At 42.2% G+C, this 17,780-nt stretch overlaps 1 protein-coding gene across 1 annotated transcript; it reads left to right on the forward strand.

Moving 5' to 3' along the window:
* Positions 1-13,504: 13,504 nt before the first annotated feature.
* On the forward strand, positions 13,505-17,222 carry BTG1 (BTG anti-proliferation factor 1). Its single transcript, XM_073327562.2, has 2 exons — positions 13,505-13,844; positions 15,935-17,222. The coding sequence occupies exons 1-2, from the start codon at positions 13,697-13,699 to the stop codon at positions 16,297-16,299; spliced, it is 513 nt and encodes a 170-aa protein (XP_073183663.1). The 5' UTR covers positions 13,505-13,696; the 3' UTR covers positions 16,300-17,222.
* Positions 17,223-17,780: the final 558 nt, after the last annotated feature.

The following is a 17,780-nucleotide window of genomic DNA, read 5'->3' on the forward strand; positions in this document are numbered from 1 at the left end:
CCGCTAGTAGCCCAGATCCTCAATTGTGCCAGAGCTCTGCTTGTCACAGTTCATGAGGGCAGGAGGCAAAAATGGCTAGAATAGTCCTCTGTATAGTCCTCTGATCCCAGAGTTGCCTGTAGCTGGATACACACTTGGAGCCATTGAGAACATGTTTAGGACTACACACTATTTACATCAAGAGCTGCAATGTGGTAGAGATCTAGAGAGAGAGCCACAGTCCCACTTCTTCTATTCCTTTGGGGTGTCTTGCATGGAGGAAGCAGTCCCTGTGCTCCTAGGAGTGCAGGGACTTTAATTGCATCCCACCCCTCCACAGGGACACAAGGGGAAAGGGGGCTCCTGCAACCTCTTTCACTCACCCACACTGTGTTGGGTACAATCTGGCCCTATAGCAACAACTGGCTCCCTATCATAGGCTGCTTTAATGGATAGAGCACCTGACTGGGAGTCAAAAGGTCTATAATATATTATCTCTTTTGCTTTTGACTGACATTTAGGCCAGTGGTTTTGATTTCAGTTGGAGTTGTAGGTACTTTGCACTTCTGAAAAGTAGGCCCAATGAATCACAAGTTGGACAACAACATCATTGGCCCACTTTTAAAAATATGAATCTTAACTTTTCTAAGGCTTAATTTCCTCATATGCCAAATGGGAATAATAATGGTTATCAAACTTTGTAAAGTTCTCTGAGAGCTATAGATGACACAGCTATAAAAGTGCTATGTACTGTTAGTATTTATACGTTATTATCTATTCACTTATCTATGTTGTTATTTATTCAAGTGTGTTACAATTTTTCTCCAAAATGTACCACAGTTTTCCTAGTGTTTTTATCTGGTTCCCTCAACAGTACTCTTTAAAATGTTGTGTAATTTTAAATTGAAAATAGAATTGGACAATGGACATTTTCCCCCAATTGAACTTTTTTTATGTTTTCAAATTGCTCACAAATATGTTGTGAAATTCTGAAATTTGTTATTTGAAAGAATTGGCAAATTTCTTCAGAAGAAGATTGACAATTTGCAGTTTGCACTGGGTTAATTAGTGACATAAGTGATAGTGATATTATTTCTCTTTTTCACTAACCAACACAAACAAACTATTTATTTTACAATTGAATATGCCATTCAAAATTCTCTTTAATTGAATAACTGAGCATACAGTTTGAAAACCTGTGTTTTGTTTTGTTTTTGGCCAGTATCTGTGCTGGTAAAAATCAAATGGCCGCATGTTTGTACAAAGTGACTGCAATGGGGTTGGGCATATGGTCTAATTAGAATTCAGATGAATATTTATGGATGATATTCTCCACTATTTGCTCCATTAGACATGTGAATGAGAAATAGTGGACTTGATTACTCTAGAAACAAAAGCCATGTTATGGAAAAAGGAACTTCCTCTTGGGCCCTTATGTCTGATTTTCTATGAAGTGAAACCACTGAATTTCTAATGTCCAGGAAACTAAAGGGCAGGAGCTGATTTACATTCCCAAGTCCATGACCCTTGAGAGCTGGATGCTAAAGGGTCGCTGTGAAGAGGCAGTTGTTGAAGAGAATTCTATTGACTCTGTCTCTTTCCATGATGCCTGATCTCATACTTTAGCATTGGCCATTGCTCAAGGAGAAGCCATTTATTCCCAGTGGCTGCGTGACTGGAGAAGGGGGAGCATGAAAGGGAGAGGGGGATCAATAGGGTGAACATCAGGGTGGAGAACAAGCTTCTAAATGATTCAACATAGTGAAAAATATATTAAGCCTGATACTACTCACACTGAAATCAGTGGCAAAAGTCCCACTGACATCAGTGCAAGCAGGATAGGGCCTATTGCCTCTGGTAAATATACATAAAAGCCAGCAGGCCACATTTACACATAAAAATGAGTTGACTTCATGCTTTGGTAACAGGACGATTTTGATAGATAGGTTGCCTGTTTTTAAAAAGAATTCTCACTTCTGATTATTTTACAACAAAGGCACAAGCTCTGTAAAGGTGATTAACCATTCCCTGCCCCCAAACACACACAAATTTTCTGGAGAGGACCCATGTCACTTACAAAATAGCAGTGCTCCACTGCCTTTTATTTTTTTGTTAATTCACTTAAAGTGAGCATAGAAAAAAGATTATTTTTCCCCTCTAAAATATATGCTTGATCTCCAATCTTTGAAATTAATGAACAATACTGTATTACATTTATTTTATGCAAGCAATTGGCTTGATATATGATTTGTATTTATTGCAGGTAATCTTTCTATGGGGTTATTCTCAGAGATGAGAGTGCTCTATTTACTTTTATTCAGAGTGGTAAAATGCCTATTGTTCTAATTCAAAAAATGGTCACTGATGACAGGCATTTCTGCAGCCAGGAGTTTGCACAATTGAAACCAGTGTAGCTAATTTACGGAAGGAGTAGGAAGGGTATGGTGTGTTTTTTGGCAAATGGTTAGAGTTGAAGTCATTTAAGATTATTGGATTCAAAGTGAAATGAAATCAACAATTACCAAATGAGCTTTACAAATTGGCATTAGATTATCATCAGAACTTCAAGGGACAAATCTTTAAGTCCCAACTCAGTCTAAACTTTCAAGGAGCCAAATTTTGAGAGATATGGAGAACTTTTAAATCCACAAGAGCTGTTGAGTGCTCATCACTCTCAAGATTTGTCTCACTGCAAGCAATTGTAGTCTTGCTTGAGTAGAAACTGAAAGTCAAATTTTGATTGGTCATTGAGCAGGGGTGCACTTGGAGGGGGGAAAAGACACGAAGCTTTCTACCTCTTGCACTTCTCTGAGTGCAGGGACTGCTCCCATCTAGTACCCCACTATACTAACCACCCCAGGCGATGTGGTCCTTCTCCTTCCTCCTGGCCAACACAGGAGAAGAACAGTCCCACTTGGAGCTCACCATCACCACCAACATGGACCAATGCCTATCAGACACTGTCTGGCTATGTGTTCACGGTTTCAGGATTTCGTCCATTATTTGTTATCTTATGTATTTCTAAGACACCCACTCCCCTAGTGTCTGGGAACCTCTACAGTCATATAGATGCATCAATTTTGTGAGAGGAGTAAAAAATGAAGTCAAAATTTTGCCCTACACCTGCACATCCTGGCTGACTTAAATGGGGTTTCATGGATGAAACAGGAGATTCTTAAAATGATCTATATTTAAAATACTGGGTAGTCTGCAGATTTAAATATACACACACTAATAGACTCCAGTTCCCAAGCATTATCCATTACGAGAAAATTCATTGCATTGAAATGAGACCTCTTTTCTCTGAAAAGCCATGTATTAGTAGTCTTCTTCACATAAACTGATGAGTCTGCATTTAAACACAACGTAGGAAATTACATAATATTGGGCCAGATCATTTCCTCCTGAGGCAAACCACTAGGAGGAAGTCTGTGAGCAACCCTCACAACGATCCCCCACATCATTTCATCATACCATGTTGTTCATATGGAAGATGCCAAGGGACATGCACCCAAACCTGGAGATGGTCTCCAGCAGATCTCCTGGGATTTACCAGATTTGGGGGCTGGCCCCCAGCCTCTTCTGATGTGGGAGAAGCAAACATGTCTCTTTGTTAGCTCTGTCTCCTGGCATCATCCTGTCTGGTTCCCTGGCAGCATCGCTATGTCAGAGCCTGGCTATCACACACTGCAGCTGGCTGTGACTAAACCCAGGGGACAAGGAGAGGAAAAAGAGCTCTGCAGAAAAGACCATACAGCTCCAGACTAACTCAACTATGTGGGGCCAGAAACCAGGTGTGTCTCTCTAACCTCACACCCAAGTCTTGATCCACTCCCTCAGCAATGACCCTGACACATGGAGTGCTCTCTGCAGGATTCTTGGTGGGTGAGAACATAAGAACATAAGAATTTCCTTACTAGATCAGACCAAAGGTCCATCTAGCTCAGTATCCTGTCTTCTGACAGTGGCCAGTGCCAGGTGACCCAGAGGGAATGAACAGAACAGGTAATCATCAGGTGATCCATCCCCTGTTGCTCATTCCCAGTTTCTGGCAAACAGAGGCTAGGAACACCATTCCTGCCCATCCTGGCTAATAGCCATTGATGGACCTATCCTCCATGAATTTATCTAGTTCTTTTTTGAACCCTGTTATGGTTTTGGCCTTCACAACATCCTCTGGCAAGGAGTTCCACAGGTTGACTGTGCGTTGTGTGAAGAAATACTTCCTTTTAAACCTGCTGCCTATTAATTTCATTTGGTGACCCCTAGTTCTTGTGTTATGAGAAGTAGTAAACAACACTTCCTTATCTATTTTCTTTACACCAGTCATGATTTTATAGACCTCAATCATATCCCACCCCTTAGTCGTCTCTTTTCCAAGCTGAAAAGTCCTAGTCTTATTAATCTCTCTTCATATGGAAGCCGTTCCATACCCCTAATAATTTTTGTTGCCCTTTTCTGAACCTTTTCCAATTCCAATATATCTTTTTTGAGATGGGGCGACCACATCTGCACACAGTATTCAAGATGTGGGCATACCATGGATTTATATAGAGGCAACATGATATTTTCTGTCCTATTAGCTATCTTTTTCTTAATTATTCCCAGCATTCTGTTCTCTTTTTTGACCGCCACTGCACATTAGTGGATGTTGTCAGAGAACTATCCCCAATGACTCCAAGATCTCTTTCTTGAGTGGTAACAGCTAATTTAGATCCCGTCATTTTATATGTATAATTGGGATTATGCTTTCCAATGTACATTACTTTGCATTTATCAACATTAAATTTCATCTGCCATTGTGTTGCCCAGTCACCCAGTTTTGAGAGATCATTTTGTAGCTCTTCACAGTCTGCCTGGGTCTTAACTATCTGTAGTAATTTTCTATCATCTGAGTGGTGGTGGTGGGGTGGGGGGAGTGTGGGGAAGGGGGAATGCTGATACAAGGACATTGCATGAAGGCCATTGATACAGGTTATACACCTTTTTATAATTGGGTCTTTACCAATTTAATGTGGCAATGACCTTACAACAAATTATGCCTCATATTTTTTTAAAAAAAGACTTGCTTGCAGATTTTAAAGACTCACAAAACAAGTTAAAGTGCAGAATATTGTACTAAAATGTTAGGATCATCCTCTGCAGGCTCAGGCTCTCGCATTAATGTACTGCTCAGTTCTAAAAGAGCAGTTTACTGTCTTTGCTTTTATGTTAGATCCTGCTAAGCAGAACACTCTGTTCCCTGCCAGGAGGAACTCTTATGCAGCTCCTCAGGATGTGTACCCAGCATTACATCTAAGAACCAAGTGACCCCTCCCACAAAGCTAGTCACATTTCTTCTCTCTATTGTACACAGCACATCAGGTCAGGGTTTCTTGTTTGTTTGTCTGTTTGTTTGCTTCTGTCCGTAAATACATCTGAGACAAACTGAGAAAATTGGTCACAGTTTGATCAGGGGTGGGAGGAGAGACGTAAATCACAAGGCTGCACTTTTTTTAGATTAGTAAACAGTGAACATCTAAAAAAGCAGAGATTTGTTTTTCTCATTCTTCATCACAAGCATGTTTGAGACATCTGATTAATTTAAAGACACACCACTGGCCTAATTTTTCACATGTATATTCATTGTTGTGATTTCTGTTTTCAGTCTTTTAGTTGTGCTCATCCTGCATTCTCCAAAATCAATGGGGGGAAGCCTCTCTCCCCGAGTCTTGGTGAGATTATGTTAAAATATTGCTTCTGTTTGTATTTAGATTCTTCTATTTCTGGTGTTATCAGGCATGCATGTGTAGAACACTTGGACTAACATTCAGCTATCCATCCTCTTCTAGGGGAAAATGTAGAGAGTGGAAAGTACAGTATGAGCTGCTTATTTTAAAGCTTTGTCATGGATAATAGAGGCTTCTGTGCAACAAATAGTTAGACATAACCATTATCATTCTTCTTACTCTTTCAAAGTGATTTGTTTTTCAGTTATTTTCAGTTATGAGCAAAACTGGGCAAGACAGGTACAGATATGCTTCTGTTTAAGCTATAGCATATCTTTTAGAAAGCCATCCAGTCTTGATGTATGGAGAATCCACCATATCTATACGTATCTTGATAAATTGGTCCAATGGCTTGGATCCTTGCTTTTTTGCAATATTTTTAAATATTATTTTCCCGTCTTTGCCTCAAGGGTGTAAAAATTTAAAAAAATCTAAAGAATTGAACTTTACTATCATCATTACTCAGGGAAAATATAGGTTTCCATATCTGCACTAAATGTTAGGACAACAGTATGCTAAAATTCAGAATCCAGCAAATATCAGGACCCTGCAACTAATTTGTGTAACCAGCCTTTCTGGTTAGAATACCTCACTTTACCACATTGTAAAGAAGGCTAGGCAAACCATTTCTGGAACTCCTTTGGCTCTAGAAGAAATCTTGGGGCTAGCTGCCCCGAGTACATGCCTGACAGACCTTGGGCACGTACTCGGGGAGGCCAGCTTATCCCACAACTCATGTGCCACAGCTACACTCTAGTTTTAGGGCACTAGCTCGATGAGAGCTAGCACAAGTATGTCTCCTCAAGCTGGAAATCACACCTCTGCCTCCAAGGGTAGACATATCCTATGTATGTGGTGGGTGAAATTCTGGGGCCTGCGTTGTGCAGGAGGTCAGACTAGATGATCATAATGGTCCCTTCTGACCTAAATATCTATGATTACTCACGGAACAAAATACTACTCTGAAATAAGGCAGGCAGAATTTGTCATCCTACGATTTCATGAGCTCGATCTAATGGAATTAGTTTTGCAGAATAGTTTTAACCTGTCCTGATAACTTCTCTCTTGCAGCTCATGGATTTCCCATTCCTTCTCTTCACCTTTCTGTTAACGTAGTGATGTGTTTTATATTATTAGAGCTTATTTGTCAACCTCTTGCTCGTGCAAATTCAATGGGATTATCATATGAATGTTTGCAGTATCTGGTGCTTCATGACACACTAATCTAGAGAGCTGGGATTTTTGAGTTTGATTCTGAGTTCAGTTTCTCTCAGACTACCACATGCTTTCAAAGCGAGACTTCTTGAGCTTGGGAGAACCTGTGGGGGTGGAGCAATCAACCATTATTCCAATGTAAACTAAACACTGATTAACAATTACAGTGTTGTATTTCATAGTGTGATAATAGGTTGAGAGAAAGGCCTATAACCCAGGCTGAAGAGCCCTTACCTCCACCTCATTGCAGAGATGCTGATTAAACGTGCTCTTCCCTATTAATGCAAGGATTAAGATAACTCAAAAATGCATTTCTTACACATCATACAAAACAAGCTATTCTATTTTGGGAGAAATAAGACCTTGCCATAGCTTTAAAAATGCTTATCATAGAATATCTGGGTTGGAAGGGACCTCAGGAGGTCATCTAGTCCAACCCCCTGCTCAAAGCAGGGCCAATCCCCAACTAAATCATCCCAGCCAGGGCTTTGTCAAGCTTGACCTTAAAAACCTCAAAGGAAGGAGATCCTACCACCTCCCTAGGTAATGCATTCCAGTGCTTCACCACCCTCCTAGTTGAAAAGTTTTTCCTAATATCCAAACTAAATCTCTTCTACTGCAACTTGAGACCATTACTCCTTGTTCTGTCATCTGCTACCACTGAGAACAGTCTAGATCCATCCTCTTTGGAACCCCCTTTCAGGAGTTGAAAGCAGCTATCAAATCCCCCCTCATTCTTCTCTTCTGCAGACTAGACAATCCCAGTTCCCTCAACCTCTCCTCATAAGTCATGTGATCCAGTCCCTTAATCATTTTTGTTGCCCTCTGCTGTACACTTTCCAATTTTTCCACATTCTGCTTGTAGTGTGGGACCCAAAACTGGACACACTACTCCAGATGAGGCCTCACCAATGTCGAATAGAGGGAAACGATCATGTCCCTCGATCTGCTGCCAATGATTCTACTTATACAGCCCAAAATACTGTTAGCCTTCCTGGCGACAAGGGCACACTGGTGACTCATATCCAGCTTCTCATCTGCTGTAACCCCTCCGTCCTTTTCTGCTGAACTTCTGCCTAGCCATTCGGTCCCTAGTCTGTAGCGGTGCATGGGATTCTTCCGTCCTAAGTGCAGGACTCTGCACTTGTCCTTGTTGAACCTCATCAAATTTCTTTTGGCCCATTCCTCTAACTTGTCTAGGTCCCTCTGTAACCTATCCCTACCCTCCAGCGTATCTACCACTGTTCCCAGTTTAGTGTCATCTGCAAACTTGCTGAGGGTGCAATCCATGCCATTCTCCAGATCATTAATGAAGATATTGAACAAAACCGGCCCCAGGACCAACCCTTAGGGCACTCCGCTTGATACTGGCTGTCAACTAGACATGGAGCCATTGATCACTACCCATTGAGCCCGACGATCTAGCCAGCTTTCTATTCACCTTATAGTCCATTCATCCAGCCCATACTTCTTTAATTTGCTGGCAAGAATTCTGTGGGAGACCGTATCAAAAGCTTTGCTAAAGTCAAGGAATAACACATCCACTGCTTTCCCCTCCTCCACAGAGGGAATTATCTCGTCACAGAAGGCAATTATATTAGTCAGACATGACTTGCCCTTGGTGAATCCATGCTGACTGTTCCTGATCACTTTCCTCTCCTCTAAGTGCTTCAGAATTGATTCCTTGAGGACCTGATCCATGATTTTTCTAGGGACTGAGGTGAGGCTGACTGGCCTGTAGTTCCCCGGATCCTCCATCTTCCCTTTTTTAAAGATGGGCACTACATTAGCCTTTTTGCAGTCGTCCGGGACCTCCACTGATCACCATGAGTTTTCAAAGATAATGGCCAATGGCTCTGCAATCACATCCGCCAACTGCTTTAGCAGTCTCAGATGCAGCGCATCTGGCCCCATGGACTTGTGCTCGTCTTGATTAATAACACTAGTATTATAATATTCACAACCTACACTAAAAATATCTTTTTCGATAATAAGAATGGATTGCTAACATATTTTTTTTTTTACATGTAGCACACAATACATCTCAGGAAAGGCACCCTTTCATGAATCTCAGGAATAAATGTAATTTTTCAGTAACAATCACCAATGATTTTTCAACTCCTTTTCTTTATGAGGTCAATGCCAAATACAATAAAAATCATAGACACAACTGTGATGGTATTAATATAGGGAGAATATCCTTAATTGTTCACTACTCTGAAAGGTTTTAACAAGATACTGCATAAAAACAGTAACACAACAGCACTTCCTTATTCTGGTAGGAATTATTTCCTAAACAAAATATAACTTGTAAGAAAAATGATTCATGCCTCTTATTTATTTCCTTCAACAGACATGCACTAATCCGAAGACTCTAGGCCCATAACAATAAAATGAAATAAAATCACAAAATTCCTACCAATCTATTTTCAGCTCTAGAATCTTGGCCTTCATCAGAAAGGCCTGGGTAAGCAGATAGGCTTTGCAATGCTTAGGTTACATAATATTGCCTAGATAAAAGTAGTCACATTTTATTATTTATTTCTATGCTGGTAGAACCTGCAATGAGCAAGGCAATCCCCAAACCAATAGGGAGAGACAGTTCCTACCAAAACAACATGAAAAGAATGTTGCAAAGTCAAGTACTCAAAAGTTAGAAATGCCAGAATTAGGGTTGCCTAGACAAGCTTAATTCACCCCCTCTCCCCCTTGTGTGTATGCATTAGGATACAGTCCTTAATTACAGGGTTATGTACTGTTTTCCTACAGGACGCCTATCTCAGTCAGTGCAGGGTGGACTGTACTTAGAGAATGGCTTAGCTGTTCAATATTTATTTTTACCCTTCTCATCCAAAGGATGGTCCAATGTATTGATGCCGACCTGAGAAACCCTCCCAAGTTACGGTTGATCACACAGGCCAGTGCAGGAGGAACAGTGCCCTGCCACCGCAGTTGAGTCACTAGCTTGCAGCCTGACTGTGCCAAAGTCTTTGCATCTGGAGCTGCTAAGGAAGGAGGAGACAGCTGAAGGAGCATGGAAAGGAGATTCCCAAAGATCTACTGCCTTTCCGATTAGCTCGGAGCAAAGGTAGTACAGCAAGCTGCTACTATGAGCACAGAGGCAGCAGACTAGAGCTGTGACACAGCTACCAACCCTATGTATGGTCAGCTGGTCAGGTGTCAAGCATTTGGACAAATGAGCTCACTTTGCGTTTCTGTGTAAGTAGAGTCCACCCAAGAAGTCATATACCTCAGTTTCATCTCCTCTATGTATGTCTATTTTATATATATATTAGAGATGGTGGAAACACTCTGAATTTCAAAGTTTCTCCGGGGGCGGGGGGGGGTGATAAAAATGGGCAATTTCTATGCAAAAATAATTCTATATTTAAAATGGGGAGGTTTCTAGCCCTGATCCCCCTCCCCCCTTCCAAACCACTCGGTCCCAGCCCGGAGCACCCTCCTACACCCCAAACCCTTCTGCAGCCCAACCCCAGAGCCCACAATTCCAGCCATAGCCCTCACCCCAGCCAGAGGTCTCAACTCCCCACACACCCCAACCTCCTGCCCTGATCCCCTGAGCAGAGGGTGGGGCCTCAGAGAAGGGGTGGAGCAGGGGTGGGGCCTCAGAGGAGGGAAGGGGAGGGGCAGGGCAGCGGGTGGGGCAAGGGTGTTCATTTTTGTGCATATAGAAAGTTGGCAACCCTAGAAAGCACCCAAATTCCTTTTTTTTAAATCATGATTTTTAAGATAATCTCATATTTTTAGGGGAGAGGGAGGGCTGACTCATAATTATTGAATACTTGGCAATACTGTTGATGGAAGTACTAGTTGCAGTGACTGCAATTGATTATGGGCCTTAAAACTACCATGCCAACAAGGAAACTTAAACTATGTATCCATAAACTTAACAAATCTTCTGATTTTAACAAAACTGCCATCTCTGGTAGGTTGGAAGGCCATTTGGAGCTGCTCTCCCTCTTTCAACTCCTCCCTCTCTGCCCCAGGAAGGAGGGAGGCCCAATATGCAAAGTCCCCAGGCCCTTATCCTTCCTGGGTCACTCCAACTGTGACTAAAACTTGTCAATCTCCCTTTCCCTCTTGTTTTAAAAAAAATAACATGGAAGCAGTGGGTATTGTTGGGAACAAGGATAAATGGGGAAAGCATATCATAGTGCCATGTGAGTGTCTAGAAGTAGGGCTGTGCAGGGTGGTAGAACACAGAAATGTTGACTCCCATCTCTGGCTGGCCAGTGATGCCAGCCACCATCATTCACCTATTAAATTTTCAAACAAGCACCTTCATACTATCACTTGTGCTGCCCCACATGCTTGGGAGGAGCTCCCCATTAACACTGGACTGCCATCTCATTATCCACCTTCAAAACTTTCCTTGAAACTCTCCTTTGCCATGATGCCTACAAAAAAAAATAATCAAGAACTGTTATGCTGAGACCACTGCCTCTCATACCGACCAGTATTGTCTCATTATTTCCCTGTACTCCCTTGTCTGCCTGTTTCCATCAATTGTCTCTTTTCTTATAAGATTATAAACTCTTTGGGGCAGGAGATCATCATTTTCTTCTGTGTTTGTACAGCACCTAGCACAATAGTGTCCTGGGTCATGCCCAGGGATCCTAGGTGCTTGGGAATGCCACTACTCTCTATTAAATAATAGTCCAGACGTGTGGGTGGAGAACTGGGGACTTGAGGAAGAGTATATTTCTGCAGGAGCCAGAAGAGGGGCTCTAGGGGACATTGGAATGGGAGTTTGCTGGGCCTCTGCAAGAAAGCAATCAGAAATAATCCATATCAACCTTAACAGTTATCCATGTGAGTAAATATTGGCACTGGTACATATTTATTTAAAAAGCTGGGAAATCCCCAAACAAAATAAAATTAATTTTGGTTTCAGGTTGCTAGACTGCATATTCCTCCAATGGTCCAGCACAAACTGGAAAAAGGACAAAATAAACATTTAAGTCATTCAACTGCCTGTCTATACTACACTAACCGGTTCCCCTTTTTACTTCAACTACCTCTATTTTACCACTCACAGCCAACATATCTCTGGTCTCATCCTAAAGAAACAATAGGCAGCCTTAACTCTAACCAAAAATATAATACAAAACACAGATATGCATACATAAACTCTGTAATTTCTATATTCTATTACTACCAATCCTTACAACACAGTTCACTCATTCACATAACTTTTCCGAAACATTATAGGATCTCAAAGCAGTCTTTGCAGTCTTACACCTCAGCTAATTTACAGTGTTTTGTACTGGTATATAGTTCATGACTTGCGCATACAATGTAAATTAGAAAAGCCACACCAACCATTATTAATTATCAAAACACAGGAACATACAACCAATAAACATGGCCACAGTTCAAGGGTGTGTGTATATGCATATATTTTTAACTCTCTAGATGTCTATTTGTTCACTATCGAAATATACACCTCTCTCTGTACATATATTAAATATATGCTTATGTGTCTGTGCAAACAGATGTTTCTCTAGATACATGTAAATTATCTGTATATATGCAAACACCTCTTTGGGTACATGTATTGAATCTATATTGCCTGGGTAGATATTTACATTGCTAAATATGGATGTATTAATAGACATGTGGACTCTACATAAATAATGTAGAGTCCACATGTGTTAGCAAATATATCTTTGTGCATATCTGTATACAGAGATTGTATCTTTCTATGTACATATCCTCTATATGTACAGATTTATTTTTGCATACAGGTAGTGAATCTATACTGTTATGTGTGTAGGCAGCTATTTCTCTTACTAGTTTCAGAGTAGCAGCCCTGTTAGTCTGTATCCGCAAAAAGAAAAGGAATACTTGTGGCACCTTAGAGGCTAACCAATTTATTGGCGCATAAGCTTTCATGGGCTACAGCTCACTTCATGAGATGCATAGAATGGAACTAGATACAGCAGAGCTATAGATAGATATTGAGCTCTCTATGTATGAATTCTTTATTGTCCGTGGACAGAGGATTTTCCGTGTAGGCATACTTATACTCGGTTGGTATAAGCCTGCCTGTAGAAGTAGTAGTGTGTGTGGATAGTTCTCACTTTGTATACAGCCTTCATTATTTATACACGCGTGCACCCTAATGTGCACGCTCAGATACGTTTTGTCTCTCTTCTTAACGCCTTCTCTCGAAGTACAAATCCTGACATGTCTATGCCTCTCCTATATTTCATTGAGCTATAGCTTATATAGCTATATATGTATGTATTGCACAGGCCCTTCCCCCAGGCGCCGCATCCGCAGCTGCCGCTGCTTCTGCCCCCCGCCGCTCTCAGCCCCAGACGTTCGGTCCCAGGCAGCTGCCGCCTCCCAGCGCCTCTCGCCTCCCCGCTCTATTTGTTTACAATCAGATTACGTCACCCCTCCCCGGACCCCGCCCTCCCGAACGCGCGTCACAATGGTGCGATCGCGGGATTGGTGGCTGGGGGTTCCCGGCCCCGGCCATCCCCGGCGCCATTTCCGTCCGGCGGCGGCTATAAGAGGCGGCGCACGGAGGCGGCTCTCCTTGTCCCTCGCAGCAGGAGATGCTCGCTGTTTTGCCGGTGTCGCCGCCGCTGCTGTTGCCGCCGCCGCCCCCCCCCTGTCTGAGGAGGGGGCCCCCGCCCCCCCGGGATGTGAGCAGGGGTGCGCTGCTCTCTTGACCCCGCGTTAGAGCCGCGCCCGCCGCCCCCATGCATCCCGCCCTGTACACCCGGGCCAGCATGATACGCGAGATCGCCGCGGCCGTGGGCTTCATCTCCAAGTTCCTGCGCACCAAGGGGCTGATGAACGAGCGGCAGCTGCAGACTTTCAGCCAGAGCCTGCAGGAGCTGCTGGCAGGTGAGGGGCGGCGCCGCCGCCGCGCGGCCCGGGGCTGCTCTGGCGAGCGGGGCGCCGTCCTCCGCCCGCGCTGCCCGCCGTCCTCTGCCGGGCCTGGGCGGTGCGGGGGAGTCACCCTGCCTCCCGCTCGGAGGTGGACGCTGGGCCACACGGGAGCCGCCCCCGTACCTGTTGGGGCGCAGTGCCGCCTCCCGCCCGGGACGGCTCCCCACACGGGATCCCTTCCCCCCCTCAGCTGTTGGGGCGCAGTGTGCGTCCCGTGGGGGCTCCCCACACGGGATCCCTTCCCCCCCTCAGCTGTTGGGGCGCAGTGTGCGTCCCGTGGGGGCTCCCCACACGGGATCCCTTCCCCCCCTCACTGTTGGCCCACCTTGGATCCCTTTATTCTCCTATCCCCGGAGCTCCGTTTGCCCCAAGTGTTCTTACAAGCCCTAGTTATTCTGCTTGCCTCTTTCCCAGTACCTAGCACAACCACCTTTCCTCCTTACCCTTTTGTCACTTTCCAGTTCCTAAACCAGGCCTCTAATTTGTATCTTTGTCCTGAGACAAAGACGCACGACTGGCTTCTGGGAAGAAACCTCTCCAGTGTTTTAAAACTCTGCAGTTTTATACAGTGCCTGAGTTTGTCCGAGACAGGAATGCTTTTTAGAAAGCCACAATATCTGATAGTGTAGTCAGCCAACATCATGTATCTTGTTTTGGTTTCTAGTATTATAATACTGTAAAATAGTTTTTACATATGGGAAATCAGGGTCCCTTCTTGGCTGCTTACCAAGGTGGTGGAGAAGGGGGGAGAGATTTAAAGGGAAGCATCTGACGTTTTACAAAAGTCTGTTTGGACACAGACAGATAACAAAAAGAAAAGGAGTACTAGTGGCAACTCAGACTAACCAATTTATTTGAGCATAAGCTTTCGTGAACTAAAGCTCACTTCATCGGATGCATTCAGTTTCCATGCTGAATGCATCCGATGAAATGAGCTGTAGTTCACGAAAGCTTATGCTCAAATAAATTGGTTAGTCTGAGTTGCCACTAGTACTCCTTTTCTTTTTGTGAATACAGACTAACAGGGCTGCTGCTCTGAAACCAGACAGATAACAGAATCTCTGAAAGCAGTCTGCAGTTTGTGATGTGCCGAAAACCCCATTCAGTTTCAAGTGTAAAATGTATTTAAATTGTTTTTATATCTGAAAGGATATTATGGAAATGGGAGTCTGGTTTCTTCAGGACCTATTTTCCAGAAAATGCACTGTAGAAATCTTTCTATTGTGGTAACCTTCAAAGGCACCATTCAGGGTCCTTTGTCCTAGGTGCTATACAACTCCATAGGAAAATGTGATTCTTTCCCTATACAGTTTCTGATCCAAGGGCCAGGTTCTGATATATTTCGGTGGCCTTACCCAGCTACTTGGGTAACTATGGTGAGTAGAGGTATCAGAATTTAGAGCTAGGACAACAAACCCTATAGAGAGGTATGCAGTAAGATGAACATTCAAAATACATAAGGTCTTTATTTTAAATTGCCAGTCTGTTTTCCCTATTATAGTTTTCATTAGCAGTACTTGCAATGGGAAAATAACGCTGAAATGTATCAACATGCTATTTAACTGTATTTTTCCTCTAAAAGTTGAGAATATTAGTAATTTGGGATAACTGAAGCCCATAAACTTCTTACTGCTTCACAGCTTGATACTATGGTTTTGTAATGTGTCATGCTTATAGTATAGGTGCATGTTACACGGAGTATTTGAATCATTTTTAAAAATGTGTTGAGTAAAAGTAATGACTTAGTTGTAGTTAACTCTTGAAAAATACTTGCCACATGAGATCACAGTAGGTAGTGTAAATTACCTCGCAAATATTTAAGAGCTCATCTTGAGTTTTTCAACTATCTTTCAGGTGTACAGTTTATAATAATGTTAGATGTTCTGACAATGTTAGTCACTTACTAAGCTGGAAAAATCAAATCTTCTGACACTGTCAAGTGTGAAATGGGTAAAAAATTAGTGAACATGACAATCCTAGTACGTCTTTCTGACTCTGTTATCTAGAGCTAAGCAGCAAAATCTTTTTTTTCCCTTATTCTGTAGAGCATTATAAACATCACTGGTTCCCAGAAAAGCCATGCAAGGGATCAGGTTACCGTTGTATCCGGATCAACCATAAAATGGATCCTCTGATTGGACAGGCAGCACAACGGATTGGACTGAGCGGTCAGGAACTGTTCCGGCTTCTTCCAAGTGAACTCACTCTATGGGTTGACCCATATGAAGTCTCCTATCGTATCGGAGAGGATGGCTCGATCTGTGTGCTGTATGAAGCTGCACCAGCAGGAGGTAGCCAAAATAACACCAACATGCAAATGGTAGACAGCAGAATAAGCTGTAAGGAGGAACTTCTCTTGGGCAGAACAAGCCCTTCCAAAAACTACAATATGATGACTGTATCAGGTTAAGATATAGTCTATGGATGGATCACCTTAAAATGGATGGATAAAATTGGTTTTTACTTTGGGTGGGCTCCTCTGGGGATGGATTATGGAATTTAAACCATGTCACAGCTGTGAAGATCTGGCACACAATAGAGTGGTAAACTTTCAAGTGACAGTGCCGTAGTTTGGACAGTACCTTTTCAGTGATTTAATAGCCTGTGAGTCAGAATGATCACTTTATTTGCTAGGGAGTGAAGAAGTCCAAGGAAGGTTTCAGTTTCTCCCAGACATCTTACTTTTTACACAAATAATTTCAATCCAAATCTGTATTTATAAAGTTACTCTCTGCAGTTCGTCTTGCAGAGGAAATTTGCACTATTACATTTACAAATTGTTACACTTTTGGCAGCTCAGTAACAAGACTTGTTAAAAACATGATAGTACTGGAAATTTTCTGACTTTTACCTAGCACTTACAATATGTATAAATGTACATAAAACAAACTGGTAAGCATGACCTGGGGAAATGGTCAGATCTTCATATTGTGTATTGGCCTTGAAAGTAACAAGTGACCAGAATCTGCCATGGCAACAGGCTTTAAAAAAAGACCATATAAAGACACTGTCTGAACTGTGGTGTTAGCACCAGCCAGCTATCTGTACATTTGCTAGCTTGTAGTTTTCTAAGACTGAGTAAACTTCTTATTTTTAGAAAGTGGAGGTCTGGTTTGTAATTTCCTTGTATGTAATTGGGTAAAAGTTTTTTCCACAAACCACCATCTATTTTGTGAACTTTGTTAGTCATCTTTTATTTGGTAAATTATGAACTGGTGTAAATTTGTACAGTTCATGTATATTGATTGTGGCAAAGTTGTACAGATTTCTATATTTTGGATGAGAAATTTTTCTTCTCTCTATAATAAATTGTTTCCTATCTTGGCATTTTAATTAATCTCTTGTCGTGATTATGTAGGATCAGGCAAATGATTTATCCTCCCAGTAGATGTAAAATAGGTACTGTACTCTAAAGGATAAGACCATCAATGGCACGCTGTTGGGAAACACTTGATACAGCCATGGATTAATGAAGATCACTTGTATACAAACATTTGGGAAGTCTAGGCAAACACAGTATTTTAACATGTCACTTTCATACCTTTTTAAAATCAGTCATAATATGGAAATAACTTCAGGGCCAATAATTCCAGGATATGAGGAAAAGGGACAAATAACATCCACCAAAGATGACTTGAATAAATCCAGAGGATTAAAGTTTACATGGCTTCCTGATGAAGTGAGGATATAGCAAACTTAAGTGTCCATTTTGATCCACCTTTGGGGAAGAAAAGTTTTCAATTCTTTCCTGATGGATTCATTGCTCTATTAGGTGTTCCTGGGACAAATGTCCCGTAGCCTTAAGAGCAGGTTAACCACTTGGCAGAAAGGTTGGTTGCCTTTCACTTTTCTTCAGATGCAAGCAAGACTTTCACTTATAAATCAGTATGA

The sequence above is a fragment of the Lepidochelys kempii genome, chromosome 1, assembly GCF_965140285.1.
Source record: "Lepidochelys kempii isolate rLepKem1 chromosome 1, rLepKem1.hap1, whole genome shotgun sequence".
Lineage (NCBI taxonomy): Eukaryota > Metazoa > Chordata > Testudines > Cheloniidae > Lepidochelys > Lepidochelys kempii.